Source organism: Nycticebus coucang, chromosome 10 (genome assembly GCF_027406575.1).
Source record: "Nycticebus coucang isolate mNycCou1 chromosome 10, mNycCou1.pri, whole genome shotgun sequence".
NCBI lineage: Eukaryota > Metazoa > Chordata > Mammalia > Primates > Lorisidae > Nycticebus > Nycticebus coucang.
The window spans coordinates 50,060,029-50,084,911 of record NC_069789.1 but is presented as its reverse complement, the minus strand read 5'-3'; the positions used below and the strand labels follow the sequence as shown (position 1 = coordinate 50,084,911).

The 24,883-nt window shown below is 37.3% G+C and overlaps 1 protein-coding gene across 1 annotated transcript in view; it reads right to left on the bottom strand.

Moving 5' to 3' along the window:
- The window catches only part of INTS7 (integrator complex subunit 7), a 125,891-nt gene that overhangs the window by 11,338 nt on the left and 89,670 nt on the right, over positions 1–24,883 (bottom strand). Inside the window, exons 14-18 of the mRNA XM_053605370.1 lie at positions 24,565–24,759; positions 23,911–24,014; positions 22,819–22,887; positions 7,199–7,331; positions 2,200–2,298 (exon numbers count right to left, since the gene is read on the bottom strand). Of these exons, the coding sequence (XP_053461345.1) occupies positions 2,200–2,298; positions 7,199–7,331; positions 22,819–22,887; positions 23,911–24,014; positions 24,565–24,759 (600 nt within the window). The remainder of the gene's footprint in view (positions 1–2,199; positions 2,299–7,198; positions 7,332–22,818; positions 22,888–23,910; positions 24,015–24,564; positions 24,760–24,883) is intronic.

The following is a 24,883-nucleotide window of genomic DNA, read 5'->3' as shown; positions in this document are numbered from 1 at the left end:
ATCAAGGAATACAGCAATGTCTCAGGCTACAAAATCAACACCCATAAATCTGTAGCCTTTATAAATACCAGCAATAACCAAGCTGAAAAAACAGTCAAGGACTCTATTGCTTTCACAGTAAGTGCCAAAGAAGATGAAATATTTGGGATGTGAAAGATCTATACAAAGAGAACTATGAAACATTAAGAAAAGAAATAGCTGAAGATGTTAACAGATGGAAAAACATGCCATGCTCATAGCTGGGAAGAATCAACATTGTTAAAATGTCCATACTACCCAAAGCAATATATAATTTTAATGCAATTCCTGTGAAACCTCCATTGTCATATTTTAAAGATCTTGAAAAAATAATACTTCGTTTTATATGGAATCAGAAAAAACCTCAAATAGCCAAAACATTACTCAGCAATAAAAACAAAGCAGGAGGAATCACGCTACCAGACCTGAGACTGTACTGTAAATCGATAGTGATCAAAAAACAGCATGGTACTGGCACAAAAGCAGAGAAGTAGATGTCTGGAACAGAATAGAGATCAAGAGATAAATTCAGCTACTTACCATTATTTGATCTGTGACAAGCCAATTAAAAACAGGCAGTGGGGAAAAGATTCCCTATTTAACAAATGGTGCTGGGTAAACTGGCTGGCAACCTATAGAAGATTGAAACTGGACCCAGACCTTTCACCATTAACTAAGATAGACTCTCACTGGATAAAAGATCTAAACTTAAGACAGGGAACTATAAAAATACTTGAAGAAAGTGCAGGGAAAACTCTTGAAGGAATCAGCCTGGGTAAATATTTTATGAGGAGGACTCCCCAGGCAATTGAAGCAGTGTCAAAAATACACTACTGCGACCTGATCAAACTAAAAAGCTTCTGCACAGCCAAGAACACGGTAAGTAAAGCAAGCAGACAGCCCTCAGAATGAGAGAAAATATTTGCAGGTTATACCTCCGATAAAGGTCTAATAACCAGAATCCACAGAGAACTCAAACATATTAGCAAGAAAAGAACACGTGATCCCATCTCAGGGTGGGAAAGGGACTTGAAGAGAAACTTCTCTAAAGAAGACAGACACACAATTTACAAACACATGAAAAAAAGCTCATCATCCTCAATCATCAGATAAATGCAACTCAAAACTACACTGAGATACCACCTAACCCCAGTAAGAGTAGCCCACATAACAAAATCCCAAAACCAGAGATGTTGGCGTGGATGTGGAGAAAAGGGCACACTTCTACACTGCTGGTGGGAATGCACACTAATACGTTCCTTCTGGAAGGATGTTTGGAGAATACTTAGAGACCTAAAAATAGACCTGCCATTCGATCCTATAATTCCTTTACTAGCTTTATACCCAGAAGACCAAAAATCACAATATAACAAAGACATCTGTACCAGAATGTTTATTGCAGCCCAATTCATAATCACTAAGTCATGGAAGAAGCCCAAGTGTCCATCAACCCATGAATGGACTAACAAATTGTAGTACATGTATACCATGGAATATTATGCAGCCTTAAAGAAAGATGGAGATTTTACCTCTTTCATGTTTACATGGATGGAGCTGGAACATATTCTTCTTAGCAAAGTATCTCAGGAGTGGAAGAAAAAGTACCCAATGTACTCAGCCCTACTATGAAGCTAAATTACAGCTTTCACATGAAGGCTATAACCCAACTATAGCACAAGACTATGGGGAAGGGGCCAAGGAAGGGGAAGGGAGGGGGGAGGTTTTGTTGGAGGGAGGGTAATGGGTGGGGCCACATCTACGGTGCATCTTAGAATGGGTACAGGTGAAACTCACTAAATGCAGAATACAAATGCCTACATATAGTAACTAAGAAAATGCCATGAAGGCTACATTGAACAGTTTGATGAGAATATTTCAGATTGTATATGAAACCCGCACATTGTACCCCTTGATTGCACTAATGTACACAGTTATGATTTAACACTAAAAAAATAAATTAAAAATAAATAAATAAAAAAATAAAAATAAAAAGGGAGGAGGTTAACTCACAAACCCCATTCCTTCACAAAACCACTTGATAAAGGGAGGAAACTATGCAACTAAAGTGTGTTAAGTTTTATGAAAACCAAAGGTAAGATACTGAAGTATAGTTATGTACCATTTAATCTTCAAAAGATAGATATTAAACCTGTATTATTATAGTATTATCCCTACATTTACCTTTATGCTGGTAGACTGAAGTTTCTGGAAAAAATATCTCTGAAATGAAAGGGGAACTTTCAGCAAAGCGATGATAGCATTACAGAGGCATGCTGTATGCTGGGGAAAGAAAAGAAATAACATTAAATAATAGATTTTCAATCTCATCAACAAATGGTACATTCAGTTTCAAACTACAAATGCTCATATAGATCAGTACAAATATATATACCAATCAGGAAATAACACAACATCCAGGAACTGTGTCTGTCTATAAAATCTTCCATGTCAAGAAGTACAATGACATGAAAGATTCAATAAGAAATAATTGGTAGAAAAGAGAAAATCTATATCTTTTTGAAGGCCAAGCAATATGCAAATTTAGCATTTTGGAATAGCATGCTTAGAGTTACCAGACATATTATTATATGATTATGTTATATACTAAAACATAGAGTAATTATCATATGGCAGAATATGATAAAGAGCATGGTAAAGAAGCCAGAGCAGGATCTGGGTGTCTGAGGCTTGACACCAGATCCTACGGGGAGTTTTGGCTTTGAGCTGACTCATTGTTTTATCCCATTTCCACTAGGTGGCTTCTCTGTCTCTACAGTATCAGTTCCCAGAGAGTGAGCAATGGTGGCAACTTACCAGAATTCAGATGAAAGATGACTAACTATACAGTCTACTTCTATGGAATCTTAAAATGTTAATATCTTTTTTTTATAAGTAGAGTGCCGTGGTGTCACAGCAACCTCAAACTCTTGGGCACAAGCGATTCTCTTGCCTCAGCCTCCCAAGTAGCTGGGGTTACAGGCGCCCGCCATAATGCCTGGCTAATTTTTTTTTTTTTTTTCTTTTTGCAGTTTTTGGCCAGGGCTGGGTTTGAACCTGCCACCTTTGGCCTATGGGGCCGGTACCCTACTCCTTTGAGCCACAGGCACCACCCAATGCCTGGCTATTTTTTTGTTGCAGTTGTCATTGTTGTTTAGCTGGCCGGGGCTGGGTTCAAACCTGCCAGCCTTGGTGTATGTAGCCAGTGCCGTAACCACTGTGCTATGGGTGCCAGGCCAATAAAATACCTTATTTCTAAAATCTACTTCACACATTTAATTGAGATTTTTAAAAATCAAAGTAAGTGCAGAGGAATAGAAACAAGAAGAATGAAAAGCATCTATCAGATGTGATATCTTAGTGAAAGCAGTAACAGAATCAGAATATTTTAAAAACTGCCCAGGTTAATCCTCAGTTTGCTGATAACACAGGTCACAGACTGGTAATGGAAGCAGCTAGATTTGAACCTAGGTTGCTTAACTCTTCGTTGATTTTGTTCTATTTCATCACTGATTTGCAAACTTAACAGAACAATTAAAGCATAAGCAGAATACTTAACTTTGGGTGAACCAGAACCATTCCTCCTTGGTCTACCATCCTTTCCTCAGTGACACCCTCCCCGCCACTGCTGGAAACCACTGCACTATGTAGTGTTCGGCCTGTCCAAGCAGGGTACCATCTAGCAGCTCATGCTGTAAACATTTTTTAAAAAGCTGGGTGTTAAGGCTAAAAGCCAGAAAAATCCTTTGGGATTTTTGGGTTTATAAAAAACCCCATTCGGTTCAGGCAGTCAAATACTTTGTGTCCAACAGACTCACAGTACAAATGCTAGGTCTATTACTTGTGATAACCACAACACAGATTTACAGACACTGGTTCTATTTCCTTAGGTTTAACTGTTAAAGCAGCACTACTCATCTTTCTGCATCAAGGAATCTGAAAAGCATCCGCAAGAACATACTACCTGTGGTGGGATCTTTGATACCACAATAGTGTTTATGGACTTCAGAGAACCACAGTGACTTTAAGCTGTTTCCAGGCAGAAAGCCGCCATTTTGCCTTTTAAAAGAATAAATGCAGATTTTACAATCCCCCAATGGCAAAGTGTGGACTGACTCTGGGGTCCACAGGTCTTTGGGTACACCTCCATACGTATGTTAGCAGATCACTATTAAAGTCATGGTCTGAAGATGTGAAATTACATACCACGATTTGTAAACAAGTAGGAAGACTAACACTCTTGACTGCCCAATCTAACATTCTTTTCAGTCTTCGTATATTTTCTAAGGTTTCTGTAGCACTTGATATGCTCTTTTTCCACAAAATTCCACTTAATGGCCCCTCCCCTCACTTTTTTTCCTTATCCACCCTTTCTCCATATTCTTTCCTAAGATCTTCCTCTTTTGTTTGTTCCTTAAATGCTGAACATCTTCTCTTTCAATCTTTATGTTCTTCATAGACAATTCTCTCTATCCCCATGACTTTTAAGAAGCTCTTGACAACCTTACATGCATTCTGGCCCATCTTTCTTCCAATCCAGATCTATTTATTATCCAACTGCCAAAAGACAGCTACATGTTTGAAAATAGACCTCATCTTCTCCCACCACCTCTCTATAGTCTCCATCTCAGTAAGGGATCAGGGTTGATCACTGGAAGTCATGTCTCCATCACCTCATATTTAATTAAAAAAATATAATAATAAAACTCAAGCCTTGAAAATACTACCTCTAAATATGTCTCATATACATCTGTTCTTCTCATTCCTATTGCCATTTTATTAATTTGGTCCTTACTTTGGATTACTGCAAAAGCCTTATAACCATTTATCTTTTCTGTAATTTTATAGCCTTCGCATCATTACCTATTCTGCTTTTACGTAACAGTAATATACAATTTATCTTAAGCATTTTTTTCCCACCTGTTTAAAATTTTTAAAAAGTTTCCCCTGTGCCTAACAGTAAAATCCAAACTCCTTAATTCTGCTTCCAAAGCTATAGTTATCTGGCCTCTGCCGGCCTCTTAGGACTCATCTCCAACCCTCAGTCTGTACACTACTCTGTAGCAATAACAACTGTTCTCAAAGACAACGTGTCATTTGACATCTCTGCTTTTGAACATGTCTCTGCCTAAGATTCACTACCCCTTCTTATCTGTCTGGAAAACTCATACGCAAAGATACCTTCTCTCTGAATTGCACCCAAACTTGACTTTCCCTATCCTTTAAATAAATAACTCACTCTCTTTTTTGTGCTACATCTCTACCTTGTGCAGAAATCTATATATATATCTTGTAATTTGTTTATAAAATCTGTCTCTCTTAAACTAGGGACAACCTGAGGGAAGACCTTGTGTCTTTGTCATATTTCTATTCCTAGCATCCAATAAATACTTAATGCACCGAATTTGGGGGCTCAGAAAGTATCAAATCTATGAAATACAAGTTGGAAATGGAGAAAAAGAAAACTACCATAACTCTTATTAACCACTCCTATATGCCAGGTACTGGGGTGGGCAATATGCAGTATTTCATTTAAATGTCACAGTAATCTTATGAAATAGGTGTTTTTTTCCATTTCGAACAAAAGGATGTTAATGTAATTTGTCTAAAGTCACAGAGCTGCTAAGTAGCACAGCCAGAATGTGAACCCAGTTCTGAATGAGGCTAGGGCTCTTTTCTCTGTTCTGTGTCTTCTCATGGATAGAAACCTTCCATTCTCTTCATTATATTCAGTGATTCAAAGCCATCAAAATGAAGTTACTGTTTAGCATCTATTTAATTTCTTAGGGTGGGGGCTTAAGGGACATGAAAATAATCACTGTCTTACATAGGTGTATTTTCTTCAAAGATAGTCTTTACAGTCTGTCTAAACAACCAATCTCAGTGTATATTCAGCAAATACTACTTACTGAGAACTTTACAACAGACAGCAGTGTGTTGAGGAAATTATCCATCCTTAAATCTAATCTAACTCTTTAATGACAGATCCTGCCAATTCACTCTAAGACTCTTGATAAGGGGTGGAGAGTACAGAATGAGAAGAGTAGGAGCCAGAAGCCAGATACAGGGAATATCTCCATCTAATGAGTGAGCAGGGAAAGAGAAACTCTCCAAGTGTAAAGTTCAGATATTGGGTTTTATGGACTGAATATCTTGGTTCCATGTTGGAAGCTCTAACCTCCAATGTGATGGTATTTGGAGATTGTATCCTTAAAGAAGAGGAAGAGACTTGAGCTCTCTCTCTTCCCCACCATGTAAAGACACAGCCAGCAGGAGGCTATCACCAAGGCCAGGAAGAAAGCCCTCACCAGGAACTTAATAAACTGGCACCTTAATCCTGGACTTCCCCACTTCCAGAACTGTAAGAAATAAATGTCTCTTGTTTAAACCACCCAGTCTGTGGTATTCTGTTTCTCTATCTGTTCTGTTCTAACAGTCTCTGCTGAGATACTGGGACATAGTAAGGCAGGGAGGAGAAAATCTGTATGACCGTATGTAAATCTGTCCTGTGACTGGGAAGTTAGGGGGAGCAGATTTAATAAAAAGTGACTGTACGACAGTGCCTTAGGCAGCAGAGATTCTACAGGCTGAAGGTGGAAGTGTATTAAAAGACATTAATGTCATCACTTGGCAGGAACTGACTTACTGCTAGAGAACAACCCAGTTCTTTCTGGTTCAGTTGGCCATTGATTTTCACCACTGGCAGGCATGACAGAATCACCTGGGAGTGTTTAAAAGTACTAATGCCTGGGCTTCAGTTCCAGAGATTCTGAGTTAATTATTCTGGGATAGGGCCTGGATATTGATGTGTGTGTGTTTTTTAAAGTTCCCAACTTAAAAAAGAATTTGCTCCCAAATTGACTCTAATACGCAGTCAGGGTAGAGAACTATTGTAACTTCAGTTGAATTGTTGAAAAAGAAAAAAAAAAGTTTAATCTGCATTCCAGTAGAGATTTTCTGTGTTAATGTGGCTATGTAGCAGATCTAGTGCTAAGTGCTTTCATGGATTATCTCATTTAATGCCCACCACAATGCTGAAGTTGGTACTGTATTAGCCCTATTTCAGAGATCAGGAAATAAGTACAGAGGGGTTAATTTGTTGAGCTCACACAGTAAGTGCCAGACATGGAAAAAAACACCCTCTTCCACATTAAAAAAGCTCAGTAAAACAAATGCCACTTGCCATATAAGAAACAGGAGTGTATTTCCGATTGAGTGATTCTACCTCCTCCAAGACATGATTATATACAGACATCATTCTTCTCTCATATTCACTATCAGCATGGGGTGCTGCAGTAGATCCATATTCCTGGAAACTGAAGAAAAGATCAGTATCAATTAATCAACCAAAACACTAACTATTTTAATGACTAAAATTATCAGTCACTTTCCACAGATTCTCATTTAATTTTTAAAATAATAAAATTATTTTCATTTACAGATGAGGAAACTGAGGCTTGGAAAGGTTAAGTAATTTGCGTATAGTCATCTACTAGTAAGTGGCAAGCCAGAATTCAAACCCAGATCTGACTTCAAGTTGTGAAATTCTTTTTTTTTTTTTGTAGAGACAGAGTCTCACTTTATCACCCTCTGTAGAGTGCTGTGCCGTCACACAGCTCACAGCAACCTCCAGCTCCTGGGCTTAGGAAATTCTCTTGCCTCAGCCTCCCGAGCAGCTGGGACTACAGGCACCCACCACAACACCCAGCTATTTTTTTGTTGCAGTTTTGGCCAGGGCTGGGTTTGAACTCATCACCCTCGGTATATGGGGCCAGTGCCCTACCCGCTGGGCCACAGGCGCCGCCCGGAAAGTTGTGAAATTCTTAATCACATTGGGTGTCAGGAAATAAGAAAGCGTTTAAACCTTGTTGCTGACATGAGGTGAAATAGACCTAAGACATTGGAAAAGGTAACTAGGTAAGTAGGATGGATAAAATTTGAAGAGATGAAAAGTACGGGAACATTCATGGTTGGGGAAACGGTATGAATTTAAAGCATAGAGGTGAAATGCACAGAATATTTGGGAAAAAGCTAATTATACAGAGCACATTGGGAGAAGTTTAACCTAGAGTTTTCCTCTACGGCTTCAACGACATATTTCTGAAAATATTTAAAGTGAGAAAAGAATTCTTTTCTCTTGCACTATAATTAAACTTTTGAAAATGCAATGTAGGTAATTTAAATACGCCAGGCGTAATATTGCTTTTATTATTCCCTAGCGTCATTTTAATGCCTATGAAGTGCAAGGCACTTGAGCTAGGTACTTGACATAGGATATTTCATTTCATCTTCACAACCACTCTAAGAAAAAGGCACAATTCTCCACCTATAGTTTATGCATATGTGGCTTGGTGATATGAAATATATTCACAGAGCTGGGAGTGATGAGGGATTCATGTGCATATCTGCTTGGCTCCAAAGCTGTTTCCTGCTCTGTACTATATCTTAAGCTGTCTTAAGACAAGAACTGAAGTTCATTTTTATGATGGACTTTGTGGGACAACTAACTACAAAAATAAGTTAATAAAAATTCCATTTCTAGCTTTTTATTTCTACATATTTGAGATTTATTCTTCCTAATAGTTCATGTATGTAGGGCCATACAGTACATAATTTTGTGTATAGAGTGAAGTCAAGATTTTTTTCCTTCTATATATTTAGTTGTTCTAGCACAGTATGTTGAAAAGATTATTCTCCACCCATTGAAATACCTTGGTATCTTTGACAAAAATCAAGTGACCACATGAGTATTTTGGGACTCTCCACTCTACCTTTAAGCTGATATCACATTATCTTAGTGTAGCTTTATACTAAGTCTTGAAATCAGTAGTTAAGTCCTCCCATGTTAGTTTTGCTTTATTCTGCAATATGGTGAATTATATAGATTGATTTTCCAGTGTTCAACCAACCTAGCATTCCTGGGATAAACCCTACTTAATCTTAATGAATTCTCCTTTTATGTATTGCCAAATTCAATTTGTTTATGTTTTGCCGAAATTTTTATGACTTTATTCATAAGGAATACATTTGAATTTGTCCTGTTCACCTAAATTAGCAATTTTATTGGCACAAAATTATTATTCTCTTATTATGCTTTAAATATCTATAGGATTTGTACTGATACCCTTATTTTATTTTCCTTATTACTGATACAATAATTTGTATCACTTTTCTTGTTCAGACTAGCTAGTTTTATCAATTTTATTAATCTTCTCAAAAAACCAGCTTTTGCTTTCACCAATTCTCACCATTGGCTTCTTTCAAAGCATGTTTTTAAGGAGACATCTGTGCTTTTCACATGTCCTGTTGAGTGATCAATAGGTCATTCATCTTTATTACTGAGTAACATTCCAATTGCATGGACACACAATTTGCTTATCCATTAGTCTGTTCAGAGACATTTGGATTTTTCCAGATTTTGTTACTATGAATAAAGCTGCTACAAACAGTTGTATAGAATTCTGTGTGGAAGCCTGGCGCCCATAGCACAGTGGTTACGGCGCCCAGCCACATGCACAGGGGCTGGTGGGTTCAAACCTGGCCCAGGCAGGCTAAACAACAATGACAGGCGAAACAAAAAATAAACAGCCGGGCATTGTGGTGGGCGCCTGTAGTCCCAGCTACTTGGGAGGCTGAGGCAAGAGAATCACTTAAGTACAGTTTGAGGTTGCTGTGAGCTGTGATGCCCAGTACTGAGGGTGACAGACTCTATTAGAAGAAAAAAAAGAATTTTGTGTGGAAATGTTTTCAATTCTCTTGAGTAAATAGGTAGTAGAATTGGTGGTCATATGGTAAGTGTTTACATTTTTAGACCCTCACAAACAGCATTCCAAAGTGGTTGCATCAATTTGGATTTCTAACAATATGTAAACTGAAGTCCCTCCATATCTTCACCATTTGGTACTGAAGGTCTTTAATCTTTGCTGTTCTAGTGGGTGTAGCATCTCATTGATTTAATTAGCATTTGTCTAGTGACTAATGACGTGTCTTTTCATGTGCCTACTGGATATTAGCATATGTTCTTTTTTCAAGTGTCTGTTCAAATCTCTTATCAATTAAAAAAAATGGCTCATCTCAAGTTGTACAGTGTTCTTAATACGTTCGGGATCCAAGTATCTTGATAAAATATGTTCAAGTATATTTTCTTCCTTCCTATAACTTGTCTCATTTTCTTAATGACACCTTATAAAAAGCAGTTTAAAAATTTAAATCCAGGGCGGTGCCTGGCTCAAAAGAGTAAGGCGCCGGCCCCATACACCGGAGGTGGTGGGTTCAAACCCAGCCCTGGCCAAAAAAAAAGAAAAAATTTAAATCCAATTCAAATTTTTCTTTCGTTGGTTAACTTCTGTCAATGCCCTAAGAAATCTCCCTAGCTTCAAGTTCATAAAGTATTTCTCCAATACAGTTTTCTAGAAAGTTTGGAGCTTTATATTTTGGTCTATGATACATGTGGAATTTTTGTGTATGGTGAGAGGTAAGGTCGAGATTTTTTCTATTATTTCTAATTCACTGATTAGTACCCTTATCTTTATTATTTCCTTCCAATTACTTTGGGTTTAACTTGCTTTCTTTTCCTAGTTTCATAAGGTAAAAATATATTGATTTTAAGCTTTCTATATCAAAACATTTAAATCTATAAATTTCGCTTTGCATTAGTGCATCCCACAGGTTTTGACATGTTGTTTTCTCGTTTTCATTCAGTTCAACATATTTTCTAATTTCCTTTGTGATTTCCTGACCTACTAGAGTTTTTAGAAATGTTATTTCATTTCCAAATATTTGGCAATTTGCCAGAGATCATTTTTTGTTCTTTTCTAACTTGGTTCAGTCAGATAATTTATACCATTTAATGCTTTCACATTTATTGAGTCATTTTATGGCCCAGCATATGGTTAATCTTGGTAAACCGTCCAGACACACTTGAAAAGTGCTACTGTACGTGCTGTATAAATGTCAATTAGGGCAGGTGGTTGATTGTGCTGTTCAAGTCTTCTGTATCCTAACTGATTTTCTGACAAGGTGTTCCATCAGTTATTCAGAAGGAAGTATTGAAATCTCCAACTGTAATTGTGGATTTGCTTATTTCTTCTTCAGTCCTGTCAGTTTTTGTTACAATAGAACCTCCATAGTTGACCACCTTCCTACAGCCTTGTTCCTCATGTTGACCATCTCCATGTGTTGTCCAGTTTCTTAGTCCCTTGAGTGGTCAACCTTCAGAGGTTCTACTGTATTTGAAAGATCTGTTAGTAGATACATATTTAGCATTAAGTCTTTTGGATGAAGTGATTTTTAAAAAATCATGATGAAATTACCTCTTTCTCACTGGCAACAGTTCCTGTGTTAAAATTTTCTCACTGGCAACAGTTCCTGTGTTAAAATGTACTTTATATTAAATTAATATGGACACTCCAGCTTTCTTATTACAGTTTGTATAATATACCCTTCATCCTTTGATTTGCCTTTAATATATGTATGTTTTTACATTTAAAATGAGTTTCTTGTGCTAAGCATATAGCTGTATTTTGTTTTGCCCAGTCTAATTATCTGACTTTACAGACTATCTACAATTACCATGATTACCAGTAACCCTGGGTTTATGTGTACCCTCTTTTTGATTTGTTTCCGACTTTTCCTATTTGTTTTCTTTCCTCCTCCTTTTCCCATCTTTTCCCTCTTTCTCTCTTCTCTTTTGGATTTTATTTTTTTTATTATTACATTTTATTCCTCAATTGGCTTGTTTTATTTTTTGCTGTCTCCTCTATAGTTTAAAATATTCACCCTTAGTTTAACAGAAGTTACTGTCAAACAATACTTCATATGACATATGAGTTTCTTAATACTACATTCTCCCTTCCTGTTGTCTTGTTTTCATACATTTCACTTCTACGTCTTATGAACCCCTAAACTGCTAACATTTTTGCTCTAAATGGTCAATTATCTTTTAAAAAATTAAAAATTGAAATATTTGCCATTTCTAATGTTACTCATTCTGAGTTTATTACTCATACATCTTTTCAAGTACATTTGGAAAATTGATCAAGATTAACCATATCTGCTGAGCCATAAAACAATCTCAAATGTAAAAGCACTGAAATAAATAGTATATATTATCTGAAAGAATTTTATTTGAAAAGAAAAAATTATCTCTGGAAAATTACCAAATATTCAGAAATGTAACAACACTTCTAAAAAATCCAGTAGGTCAGGAAATCACAAAGGAAATTAGAAAAGAAAATACTGAACTGAATGAAAATGAGAATACAACATATCAAATTTGTGGGATTCCTCAAAGATCTGACTTTATATGTAAAATAACTTTGGCTTGAAGAACTTCCTTCAACATTTACTGTATCAACAGACTTGCTAGTGACAAAATTTTTCAGATTTTCTATGAAAATATCTTTTTTAACCTTAATTTTTGAGGAGTATTTTTGTTTGTTTGTTTTTTTCAGTTTTTGGCTGGGGCTGGGTTTGAACCCACCACCTCTGGCACATGGGGCGCCCTACCCCTTTGAGCCCTATAGGTGCTGCCCTATAGTGTTTTTTGTTTGTTTGGAGGAGTATTTTTGAATACAGAATACTAGGTTAACTTTTTTTCCTAGAGCTTCACAAATGTTGTTCGAATTGCCTTTAGGCTCACATTATGTCTAATGAGAAATGAGTGAACATTCTGATCTTTCTTCCTATGTAATCTATCTTTTCTCTAAATTTTTGTCTTTATCATTGGCTTCCAGCAATTTGATTAGTGTGCCTTATTGTGATTTTCTTTGTTTATCCTGCTAGGAGTTCATTAAGTTTCTTGGTTCTGTGTGTTTACCTTTTCAATTAAATAAGAAATACTTTCAGCCATTTCAGTATTTTTCCATGCTCCCACCCTCTCCCTCAGATTCCAGTTACATGTATATTAGTCCAAATGACACTGTCCCACAGGCTAATTTTGTTAATTTTTTTTTTTTTTTTGCAGTTTTTGGCTGGGGCTGGGTTTGAACCCACCACCTCCGGCATATGGGGCCAGAGTCCTAACCCTTTGAGCCACAGGTGCTGCCCGATTTTGTTAAATTTTTTAGCCTTTATTTTCTTCCTTAGTTCTAATTTAGGTTTTTATTGCTGTGTCTTCAAGTTCACTGATCTTTTCTTTTGTATGTAGTATTTAGTCTACTGTTAAGCACAACCTAATCAACCTCAAATTCTTTATCAAAATTATTCTTAAATCTAAAATCAAGATATTATATTTTTTAGCTCTAGAAGTTCCATTTAATCTTTTTTTTTCTTTTGCAGTTTTTGGCCAGGGCTGGGTTTGAACCTGCCACCTCCGGCATATGGGGTCGGAGCCCTACTCCTTCGAGCCACAGGTGCCGCCCATTTAGTCTTTTTAACCTGTTTTTTCTTCTTCATTACGTTACCATTTACCTTTGTATCTTTGAAACTATTAGTAAAAGCTGTTTTAAAGTCCAAGGATTCTCATTTGAAGCACAAGCTTCCTTTTACAATTTTCCATCTTTGTGAAGATGGGTTTGGGGATGGCAAAGAGTAGAAAAAGGTGGCTAATTCTATCATTTCTGTCATTTATCAATCTGTTTTTAATTGACCGAATGTTCTCTTGGTTATCTGCCACGTTTTCCTCTTTTTCTTGTGTGTAAGTAAATTCTGATTAGATGCCATAAACTTAAATCTTACATTGTTGATTTTTTTGGATTTTATTGTCTTTAAAGAATGTTAAATTTGTTTTGGTAGACAGTTAATGCAGTATCATACTATTGGTATCTCTTCTGAATGCTTTGGGTGTTCAATAAGGTCACTCCAATTTGGCTGCTTGAAATTCAAACATTTTCCAGCCTGTGAGCTCTGTTAATTGTTCAGCTTATATTCTTCTGGTAATTGTTCTTCCCTTGTGCTTGTGTTTTGCTCAGCCTTGTTGCACTTCACCTTACACATGTGCAGCTAAGACTCACAGCCTATGCAGATTTCTGGAGCTGTTTTTCTGGAAAGCTCCTTAGGTTCTCCAAATCCTGATCGCCATCTCTTCAACTTAGTAAGACTACTGTGTTCTGTTGTAGTTCTTCCTCCCTCAGAGTAGTCTAAGGTAGAAAAAAGCAAGGACTATTGAAGAGTTTACCTAACTATGTCCTTTCTCTTCGGGATTATACTTCTCAGCTGCCTATTGTCCAGTGTCTGAAAACAGCTGATTCACATGTTTTATCAAGGATATTACTTGTTCATGTAGGATGGGAAGTCCAGTACTAGTTATTCTGACATGGCCAGAAACTATTCTGTCAATTTTTAGGCAAATAGAAATAAAGTGTAAAGGAACTGTGACAGAGCAAACACTATGAACAAGCATCTCAAAATATCTTTTCTTGATAACCCAAATAAGTTGGCATGAGGTAGACAAAAACATTCATAATTACAAACCTCTACCCTTTTCCTCTCCCACATTTACTGAACATACTGGCTCAAGAACTATGATAGCTGCTATGATACAAAGCTGAATAAGATTCTGTGATAGGAATGCTCTTATTTGACAATGCGAATGTTACTTTCTTTGCATTATTATTATCAATTAATATTTCGATATAGCAATTGTCTGATTCCTTTTCTGAATGTTATTTATGTTTGTTTGTTCTTTATGAGGTTTTGGTTTCTAATCTTTATCTTAAACATTGTTATTAAATTTCAAGTCTTTTTAATTTTGTGAAGGCAAAAGAAAGGACTCTTAATTAACACATGTATATGTAAAAAAAAAAAAATACCAAAGCTGAGTAAGACAAGGTCCCTTCTAACATCTTCTAGGCTATGACAAAGAAAGATTTTTGTAAAAACTATAGTGAAATAGTCAACATAGCTACACCTCCAGAGAATACTTCTGGGCATGATTCATCCTTTTGAGGTTCTTTTTAGCAGCAGGTCCTTCTTTATTTGCAAAGCACAGAATCATATAACATCAAGAACCAAAGCTTTAGATGGAATCTATTCCTTGCGGTTGTGCATTGAGAATGAGACCCAAAGCATTCCCATTTGCAGCACAAGCTTCCTTTTGCGATTTTCCATCTTTGTGAAGATGGGTTTGGGGATGGAAAAAAGCAGAGAAAGATGATAGGAAGGGGGAAATTTGAGACACAGCGAGAACATTTGTGAGGTGACTACACAACTTCTTTCACACTACCCAGTTGACAACGTGCCTATCTCTCTGTTAAAAAGCCAAAAAAGGAACCAAAACACTCTTTTGACAACCAACAGTATAATCATTGGAAAATCAGTAAATTAAGAGGTAAAATGAATATAATATGATCAAAAATGATGTAAGCCTGAAAGTATTAATTAATTAGGAAAGACTGTGAAAGACACAGAAGCCTAAAAACAACCTAAAACTTACAAGGGATGTCTACATGTCTAAGGGAAAGACAATGTAGATGAGAATAGGATAAATGGAAAAATAAGTAAAAATTCTTATGTCATGAAAATGCTAAAGTGGATCAGGTAAGTGGGGGGAAAAGTAGCCTCACTAGTCTGAGAGTGGCTACTTACTACTTTAAAACTGTTGGCAAAGATGCTGGTATTGGCCTGAAATGAAACAGTCTGTCAATACTTTAGGGTAAAGAAATTTAAATTGCTTTGTTGATTATATTCTCTTAGAAGAAAGTGATCTTGAAATCTCAGGCCTTATTAGACAGAAATTATAGGCAGTGAAACACATATTCTAAAACAGAATACCATAAGGGGAACAGTAAACAATGCATCATTTTTTAATAAAGCCACAAATTTTGAATAATTAGTTATTTGGGGAAACAAATATTTTAACAAAGCAAAACCAGGACTATTTTGGTTTGGGAAACCAAAGAATAAAAATGTCAAGGTCAAGCTTAATCATACCGTTAATTCAATTTTTCATAAAAAGCTTAATATACAAGAAAAAATTGTTAATATTCAAAGAATTCCTTCCCAGTTAATATTTCCAAATCAACATTTTAAAAACAGGAGACAGGAGAGGTAGAGCAAGATGGCAGCTGAGTAACAGCTTCCCTGCAACTGGACACGGTGAGTCTGGGGAGATAAGACTCCAGGCATCTCTGGCTGGTGGGATCTGCCTATAATCATCCCTCTGAGGATACAGGGAGTCAGCAAGGGACTTCTGGACCCAAAGAGAAGGACAAAAACAGTGGAAAACTGGCAAGTGGTTGCATGTGTTCGATCGACCTAATCTCGCCGGCAGCCTTAAGTACAAGCATCAGTGAGACTACAAATTGGAAAGACCTTGCCTGTGAACTGTTTTGCTGTTTTTGGACGTGGCACTCAGTTGAACTGCCTTGGGGAGAGCTTGAGCAGGAGTGCGGAGAACTTTGGGCATTTTCTAGGGCCCAAGACTGAGCTGCTGAGCCAGACAGAGCTAATAGTGTTTGGCCATGGGCTGCAGGGAGCCACTGTGAGAGAACTGCCCCGGCAAGCTCTGCCCTCAGGGTTGCAGAGCAAGGATCAGGTCGGAGCTAGTAACCTAGTGACTGAGCAGACTTACAGTCTTAACCCTCAGGGGCAGAGTGAGACCAGTTTTGACACACTGGAGCCTTGGGCTGTTGCCCTGGGTAGAGTGCCATGGAGTCACAGCTCAAAGCAACCTCAAACTCCTGGGCCTGGCACCGCCTGGACCTCCATGAGAGCTGCACAGCGACCCGCGCACCCACCGGGCCTCCGCATGCCCTGACCAGGAACTGTGGGAGCTGCGCAACGCTGTGTACTCCCTCCTGTACCCTCCAGTCCTCCACAACGGCCTGCTCATCTGGCCAGACACTCCAGTAGCTGCATGCCCTCAGGAGCCCTCCCTGCCTCTGTGAAGAGCCCTTCTCCTGGCCAGAGACTGCTGGAGCTTTGGGCTCTCTGTGCCAAAGTCACTGGGCGCCAGGCACTCCTAGAACTGTGCGCACCACCTCCCGCCCTGTTGCTGGATTCGGGCTGTCACACTCTGGAGCTGCTTCCACAACCAGAACTCCCTGGCTGGGGCAGCCACAGAGGAACTACACAGGGTCACTCACTACAAAGATCCAGCAACAATAGAGTGATCCCACTAGGATCTAATCTTGGAGAGACACCTCCCAAACTCTGAGGACGGCCAGAGGCAACGGTGAAAAATAATCATGAGGCGAAATCAACAGAAAAACTCTGGCAATATGAATAATCAGAGTAGATCAACTCCCCCAAGGATCAATGGGGCAGACACAGCACAAGATACCATGCACAAACAAATAGCTGAGATGTCAGAAATCAAATTCAGAATCTGGATAGCAAATAAGATCCAATTAGAATTCCAAGTAGTAACCCAAGATATCTCAAAAATTCAATGAATTCGAAGACCAAATGATCAAAGATTTTGACACATTGAGACAAGAAGTTGAATCCCTCAAAGATCTGAGAAACACGGTAGAATCCCTCAGTAATAGAATGAAGCAAGCAGAGGAAAGGATTTGTGACATTGAAGACAAAGCTTTTGAACGCTCCCAAACTCTCACAGAGGAAGAGAAATGGAGGGCAAAAACAGATAACTCTCTCGGAGAGCTCTGGGATAATTCGAAGAAAACCAATATTCGTCTTATAGGGATCCCCGAAAGTTACGAAGTAGCTTCACAAGGCACAGAGTCTCTTCTCCATGAGATTAGAAAGGAGAACTTTCCAGACATGCCAAGAGATTCTGAAATTCAGATAGCAGACAATTTCAGAGCTCCAGCACGATTCAACCCTAATAAGACATCCCCCAGACACATCATAATCAATTTCACTAAAGTTAGTATGAAGGAGAAAATTCTGAAAGCAGCCAGACGAAAAAAACCCATCACCTACAAGGGCAAGAATATTAGAATAACTGCAAATCTCTCTGCTGAAAACTTTCAAGCTAGAAGAGGATGGTCATGGACTTTTATTCTCATAAAACAAAATAACTTTCAACCCAGGATCCTGTATCCAGCTAAACTGAGTTTCATTTATGACGGACAAATTAAATACTTCAATGACACTCACATGTTGAAGAAATTTCCATAATTAAACCAGCTCTCCAGGTTATTCTCAGACCTATCCTCCATAAAGACCAGCGTAATCCTCCATCACAAAAGTAAACCCACTCAGAAAATTTTGATCAAATTACAACTTCCACAGTCGCGAAAGAATTAAAAATGTCCACTGGACTCTCAAAAGGCTTATATCAATATTCCCAATTAATGTGAATAGTTTAAATTGTCCTCTAAAGAGGCACAGGTTGGCCGACTGGATACAAAAACTCAAGCCAGATACGTGCTGCATACAAGAATAGCATCTTACATTAAAAGACAAGTATAGACTCAAGGTGAAGGGATAGTCATCTATACTCCAGGCAAATGGAAATCAGAAAAAAGCAGGCGTTAGAATCATATTTGCAGATGCAATAGTCTTTTTTTTTTTTTTTTTAATAGAGACAGAGTCTCACTTTATGGCCCTTGGTAGAGTGCCGTGGCCTCACACAGCTCACAGCAACCTCCAGCTCCTAGGCTTAAGCGATTCTCTTGCCTCAGCCTCCCGAGTAGCTGGAACTACAGGCGCCTGCCACAGCACCCGGCTATTTTTTTTTGTTGCAGTTTGGCCGGGGGTGGGTTTGAACCCGCCACCCTCGGCATATGGGGCTGGCGCCCTACTCACTGAGCCACAGGCGCCGCCCTGCAATAGTCTTAAAATCAACCGAAATAAGGAAGGATAAGGATGGACACTTCATATTTCTTAAAGGTAATACTCAATATGATGAGATTTCAATTATTAATATTTATGCACCCAACCAGAACGCACCTCAATTTATAAGAGAAACTCTAACAGACATGAGCAACTTGATTTCCTCCAGTTCCATCGTAGTTGGAGATTTTAACACCCCCTTTAGCAGTGCTGGATAGATCCTCTAAAAAGAAGCTAAGCAAAGAAATTTCAGATTTAAACTTAACCATTCAACATCTGGACTTAACAGACACCTACAGAACATTTCATCCCAACAAAATGGAATAAACATTTTTCTCATCAGCCCACGGAACATACTCCAAAATCGACCACATCCTAGGCCACAGATCTAGCCTCAGCAAACTTAAAAAAATAGAAATTATTCCTTGCATCTTCTGAGACCATCATGGAATGAAAGTTGAACTCAAAAACAACAGGAACCTACATACCCATACAAAAACATGGAAGCTCAACAACCTTACGTTAAAGTATAGATAGGTTATAGACGAGATTAAGAAGGAAATCACCGATTTTTTGGAACAAAACAACAATCAAGACACGAATTACCAGGACCTCAGGGATACTGCAAAGGCAGTCCTAAGAGGGAAATTTATAGCACTGCAAGCCTTCCTCAAGAAAACGGAAAGAGAGGAAGTTAATAACTTAATGGGACATCTCAAGCAACTGGAGAAAGAAGAACACTCCAACCCCAACCCAGCAGGAGAAAAGAAATAACCAAAATCAGAACAGAATTAAATGAAATTGAAAACAAAAGAATTATACAACAGGTCAATAAATCCAAAAGTTGGTTTTTTTGAAAAGATCAATAAAATAGATAAACCTTTGGCCAACCTAACCAGGAAAAAAAGAGTAAAATCTCTAATTTCATCAATCAGAAATGGTAAAGATGAAACAACAACAGACCCCTCAGAAATTCAAAAAATCCTTAACGAATACTACAAGGAACTCTACTCTCAGAAATATGAAAATCTGAAAGAAATCGACCAATACCTGGAAGCACGCCACCTACCAAGACTTAGCCGGAACGAAGTGGAAATGTTGAACAGGCCTATATCAAGTTCTGAAATAGCATCAACTATACAAAAATCTCCCTAAAAAGAAAAGCCCAGGACCAGATGGCTTTACGTCAGAATTCTACCAAACCTTTAAAGAAGAACTAGTACCTATATTACTAAACCTCTTCCAAAACATACAAAAAGAAGGAATATAACCCAACACATTCTACGAAGCAAACATCACCTTGATCCCCAAACCAGGGAAAGACCCAACAAGAAAAGAAAATTATAGACCAATATCACTAATGAATATTGATGCAAAAATACTCAATAAGATCCTAACAAACAGAATCCAACAACACATCAAAAAAATTATACATCATGACCAAGTGGGATTTATCCCAGGGTCTCAAGGCTGGTTCAATATACGTAAATCTATAAATGTAATTCAACACATAAACAAACTAAAAAATAAAGACCATATGATTCTCTCAATTGACGCAGAGAAAGCTTTTGATAATATCCAGCATCCCTTCATGATCAGAACACTTAAGAAAATTGGTATAGAAGGGACATTTCTTAAACTAATAGAGCCCATCTACAGGAAACCCACAGCCAATATCGTACTGAATGGAGTTAAATTGAAATCATTTCCACTTAGATCAGGAACCAGGCAAGGTTGCCCATTGTCTCCATTGCTCTTTAACATTGTACTGGAAGTTTTAGCCATTGCAATTAGGGAAGAAAAGGGTAGCCACATAGAGTCAGAAGAGATCAAACTTTCACTCTTCACAGATGATATGATCGTATATCTGGAAAACACTAGGGACTCTACTACGAAACTTTTAGAAGTGATTAAGGAATACAGCAATGTCTCAGGCTACAAAATCAACACCCATAAATCTGTAGCCTTTATATATACCAACAATAAACAAGCCGAAAAAACAGTCAAGGACTGTATTCCTTTCACAGTAGTGCCAAAGAAGATGAAATATTTGGGAGTGTACCTAACAAAGGATGTATAAAGAGAACTATGAAACTTTAAGAAAAGAAATAGCTGAAGATGTTAACAAATGGAAAAACATACCATGCTCATGGCTGGGAAGAATCGACATTGTTAAAATGTCTATACTACCCAAAGCAATATATAATTTTAATGCAATTCCTATTAAACCACCACTGTCATATTTTAAAGATCTTGAAAAAATATTACTTCATTTTATATGTAATCAGAAAAAACCTCGAATAGTCAAAACATTACTCAGCAATAAAAACACAGCAGGAGGAATCGCGCTGAGACTGTACTATAAAGCGATAGTGATCAAAACAGCATGGTATTGGCACAAAAACAGAAAAGTAGATGTCTGGAACAGAATACAGAATCAAGAGATTAATCCAGCTACTTACTGTTATTTGATCTTTGACAAGCCAATTAAAAACATTCAGTGGGGAAAAGATTTCCCATTTAACCAGTTGCTGGTGAACTGGCTGGCAACTCGTAGAACATTGAAACTGGACCCACACCTTTCACTATTAACTTAAGATAGACTCTCCCTGGATTAAAGATTTAAACTTAAGACATGAAACTATAAAAATACTTGAAGAAAGTGCAGGGAAAACTCTTCAAGGAATCGGCCTGGATGAATATTTTATGAGGAGGACTCCCCAGGCAATTGAAGCAGTATCAAAAATACATTACTGGGACCTGATGAAAATAAAAAGCTTCTGCACAGCCAAGAACATAGTAAGTAAAGCAAGCAGACAGCCCTCAGAATGGGAGAAACTATTTGCAGGTTATACCTCCGATAAAGGTCTAATAACGTTAGACCTATTAGTTCCCTGATAATCCACAGGGAACTCAAACGTATTAGCAAGAAAAGAACACATGATCCCATCTTAGGGTGGCAAGGGACTTGAAGAGAAACTTCTCTAAAGAAGAGAGACACATAATCTGCAAACACATGAAAAAAAGCTCATCATCCTTAATCATCAGAGAAATGCAAATCAAAACTACTTTGAGATATCACCTAACCCCAGTAAGAGTAGCCCACATAACAAAATCCAAAAACCAGAGATGTTGGCGTGGATGTGGAGAAAAGGGCACACTTCTACACTGCTGTTGGGAATGCACACTAATACGTTCCTTCTGGAAGGACATTTGGAGAACAGAGACCTGCCATTCGATTCTATAATTCCTTTACTAGGTTTATACCCAGAAGACCAAAAATCACAATATAACAAAGACATCTGTACCAGAATGTTTATTGCAGCCCAATTCACAATTGCTAAGTCATAGAAGAAGCCCAAGTGCCCATCGACCCATGAATGGACTAGCAAATTGTGGTACATGTATACCATGGAATATTATTTAGCCTTAAAGAAAGATGGAGACTTTACCCCTTTCATGTTTACATGGATGGAGCTGGAACATATTCTTCTTAGCAGAGTATCTCAGGAATGGAAGAAAAAGTATCCAATGTACTCAGCCCTACTATGAAGCTAAATTATAGCTTTCACATGAAGGCTATAACCCAACTATAGCACAAGACTATGGGGACAGGGCCAAGGAAGGGGAAGGGAGGGGGGAGGTTAGGGTGGAAGGAGGGTAATGGGTGGGGCCGCACCTGTGGTGCATCTTAGAATGCGTACAGGTGAAACTTACTAAATGCAGAATACAAATGTCTACATACAATAACTAAGAAAATGCCATGAAGGCTACGTTGAACAGTTTGATGAGAATATTTCAGATTGTATATGAAACCAGCACATTGTGCCCCTTGATTGCACTAATGTACACAGCTATGACAATTAACAATAAAAAAAAAATAACTTTAGCTATTTCTCCAAAATAAATAAATAAATAAAACAAAAATGAAAAAAATAAAAATAGGAGGAAGGAGGTTAAGACAGTAAAATCAGAAAAGCTGTATTTTTTCACAAGTTATGTGATCCTGGGAAATGCTGAGAGAATTTTTCTTTTGCAATACCTCTTCTAAAACACTATTGTGATGATTAGGTAAGATAACATATTTGAAAGTATTGTGATGTAAACTATTAATAGAATTACCTTGCTGATTCTGGATCCAAAATCAGGGCTTCTACTGCATGAGATATCAGTAAGCAGCTCTGTTGCTGTCTGGATTAATGTTAAGGCTATACATGAAAATAGATTTCCACTACAGATTTATATTATCTGAATATTAAATAAACCAAAGTGGATCATATTTTTAGTGAAGATAATCATATTATCAATTCAAATGGTTTACAGCTCTATTTTTTCCATTTAAGAGATATGCAGCACTGTTTATAATAGTGGATTCTTGAAAGACTATCACATAAAAGGTACTTCCAGGGCTGTCTAATATGGGAAGGGGGAACCAAACAATAGGCTTGTGATTCAGTCATAGCAACATGGTTTTATCTGTCTTAGATAAAGGGGTTCTTCATAAGAGTTTGAGACAAAAAAGCATACAATATACGGTTTCACTGATAAAAATTAAAAACAAAGCCCCCAAATTCCAGAGGTTCCTAATCGGGGGCTCTGGGGTCTATTAAACCTACTGAAGTTGCATAATTTGTGTGTGTGCGCATAATCCCATTTTGTAGAGCACAGGGTACATAACCACTCATTAGGTTTCCATCAGTAAACCAAATGCTAAGAACTACTGATTGGTTAACTTAAAAACAATTTCTCTTCCCTCCTTTTAAAAATAATTTGAAGTTGCTAAAAAGAAAATATGGTGAACTTAGAGAGGACTTAGGGAACAAAAGTGATGACTAAGACTACTGAACAGATCATTAATAAAAGCGATGAGAACTAGAGCTGTTAGGCATGAAGGGGAAAAGGGGACTGTTCTCTGTTGGAAAAGGTTATAGCTCACACAAGCACAAGGTATGCAACACTGGTAAGATCTAGGCTTTGGATGCTCTTCTTGGAGATGGAGAAAACCACCAAGTCACCTTTAAAAAATAAACTGGCTGCAGTTAAAAAGTAAAATTATTCTGCTTATATTAGATTTCAAAGGGAGAAATTATTAATTATAATACACTTGTAGGCTTATCAATATGTATTTTGTAGATAAGCTTATCTGAAGTATTTAGTCTACATTTAAATGAATACTTCCAAAGAACAAAAAATACTGGGTCAAGCATAGGATACAGCTCTACATTTCTCAAAGTTGCTGAGTCAGCATCAAAAGATGCCTGATAAAGATCCCCATATCGGGTAGCAAGGCTTCGAAATTCCTCCATGGACTGTTTCATCTATAAAAAATAATATAAGTTATGACAAATAAACATGCTATCATCATTGTATAAACAACACAATAATCAAACCATTAAAAAATCTTTGAACAAAACAATTCAAAAAAATATTATTCTATTCTTTTTCATAAATTTTGTTACATAAAATCAATGAAATGGCAAATGAAACCACAGATCACAATAATTTACATATGCTATATAGAAACAAAAAATTTGCATCTTAGATTCAGGTTACACTATAATAATTAATATAGTTTAAAACATTCCTAAATTTCTTTAAAATGTTACATCATTTCTCTCTGTATATGTTGCACCCAGTGAGAACATCATCAATCAATCACTTTATCATTCTAATAATATATCAGCCTAGTTTTGGCAAAATCTAATAATACATCAGCCTAGTTTTGGTAGCTGAGTTAATAAACATCTGATGCTCATGTCTAAGTCAACCACTGATTTTAAATTTCACAACATTTTTTATCTTAAAACTAATTTCAAAAACCCAAGAAGTGTAAATAAAAAAGTACATTGAAAAGAAAGTAAAACATGCCTGATTGGAGATGCGACCACACCTCTGAAGGTCATTTCCTAAGGTCATGGCAATTGTTGTGGCAATTGCAGGTGGAGGGCTTGTTTTTAGGCTGTTACAAGTACAGATAAGCTGAGAGAAGGCTTGTAGAAGGTCAATCCTGAGTTTTACAAATTCACACTGAAAACTTAAAGGATTCAAAGGTGTACTAGCAGCCTGGAAAAAAAAAAAAGAGCTATTTAAGACAAAATAAACAATGAAGTGGGTAGTACCAAGTATTTGTCACAGATGATACATAACTGCAGAAGTTCTAACACTGATGGATGAACATCTAAATTAC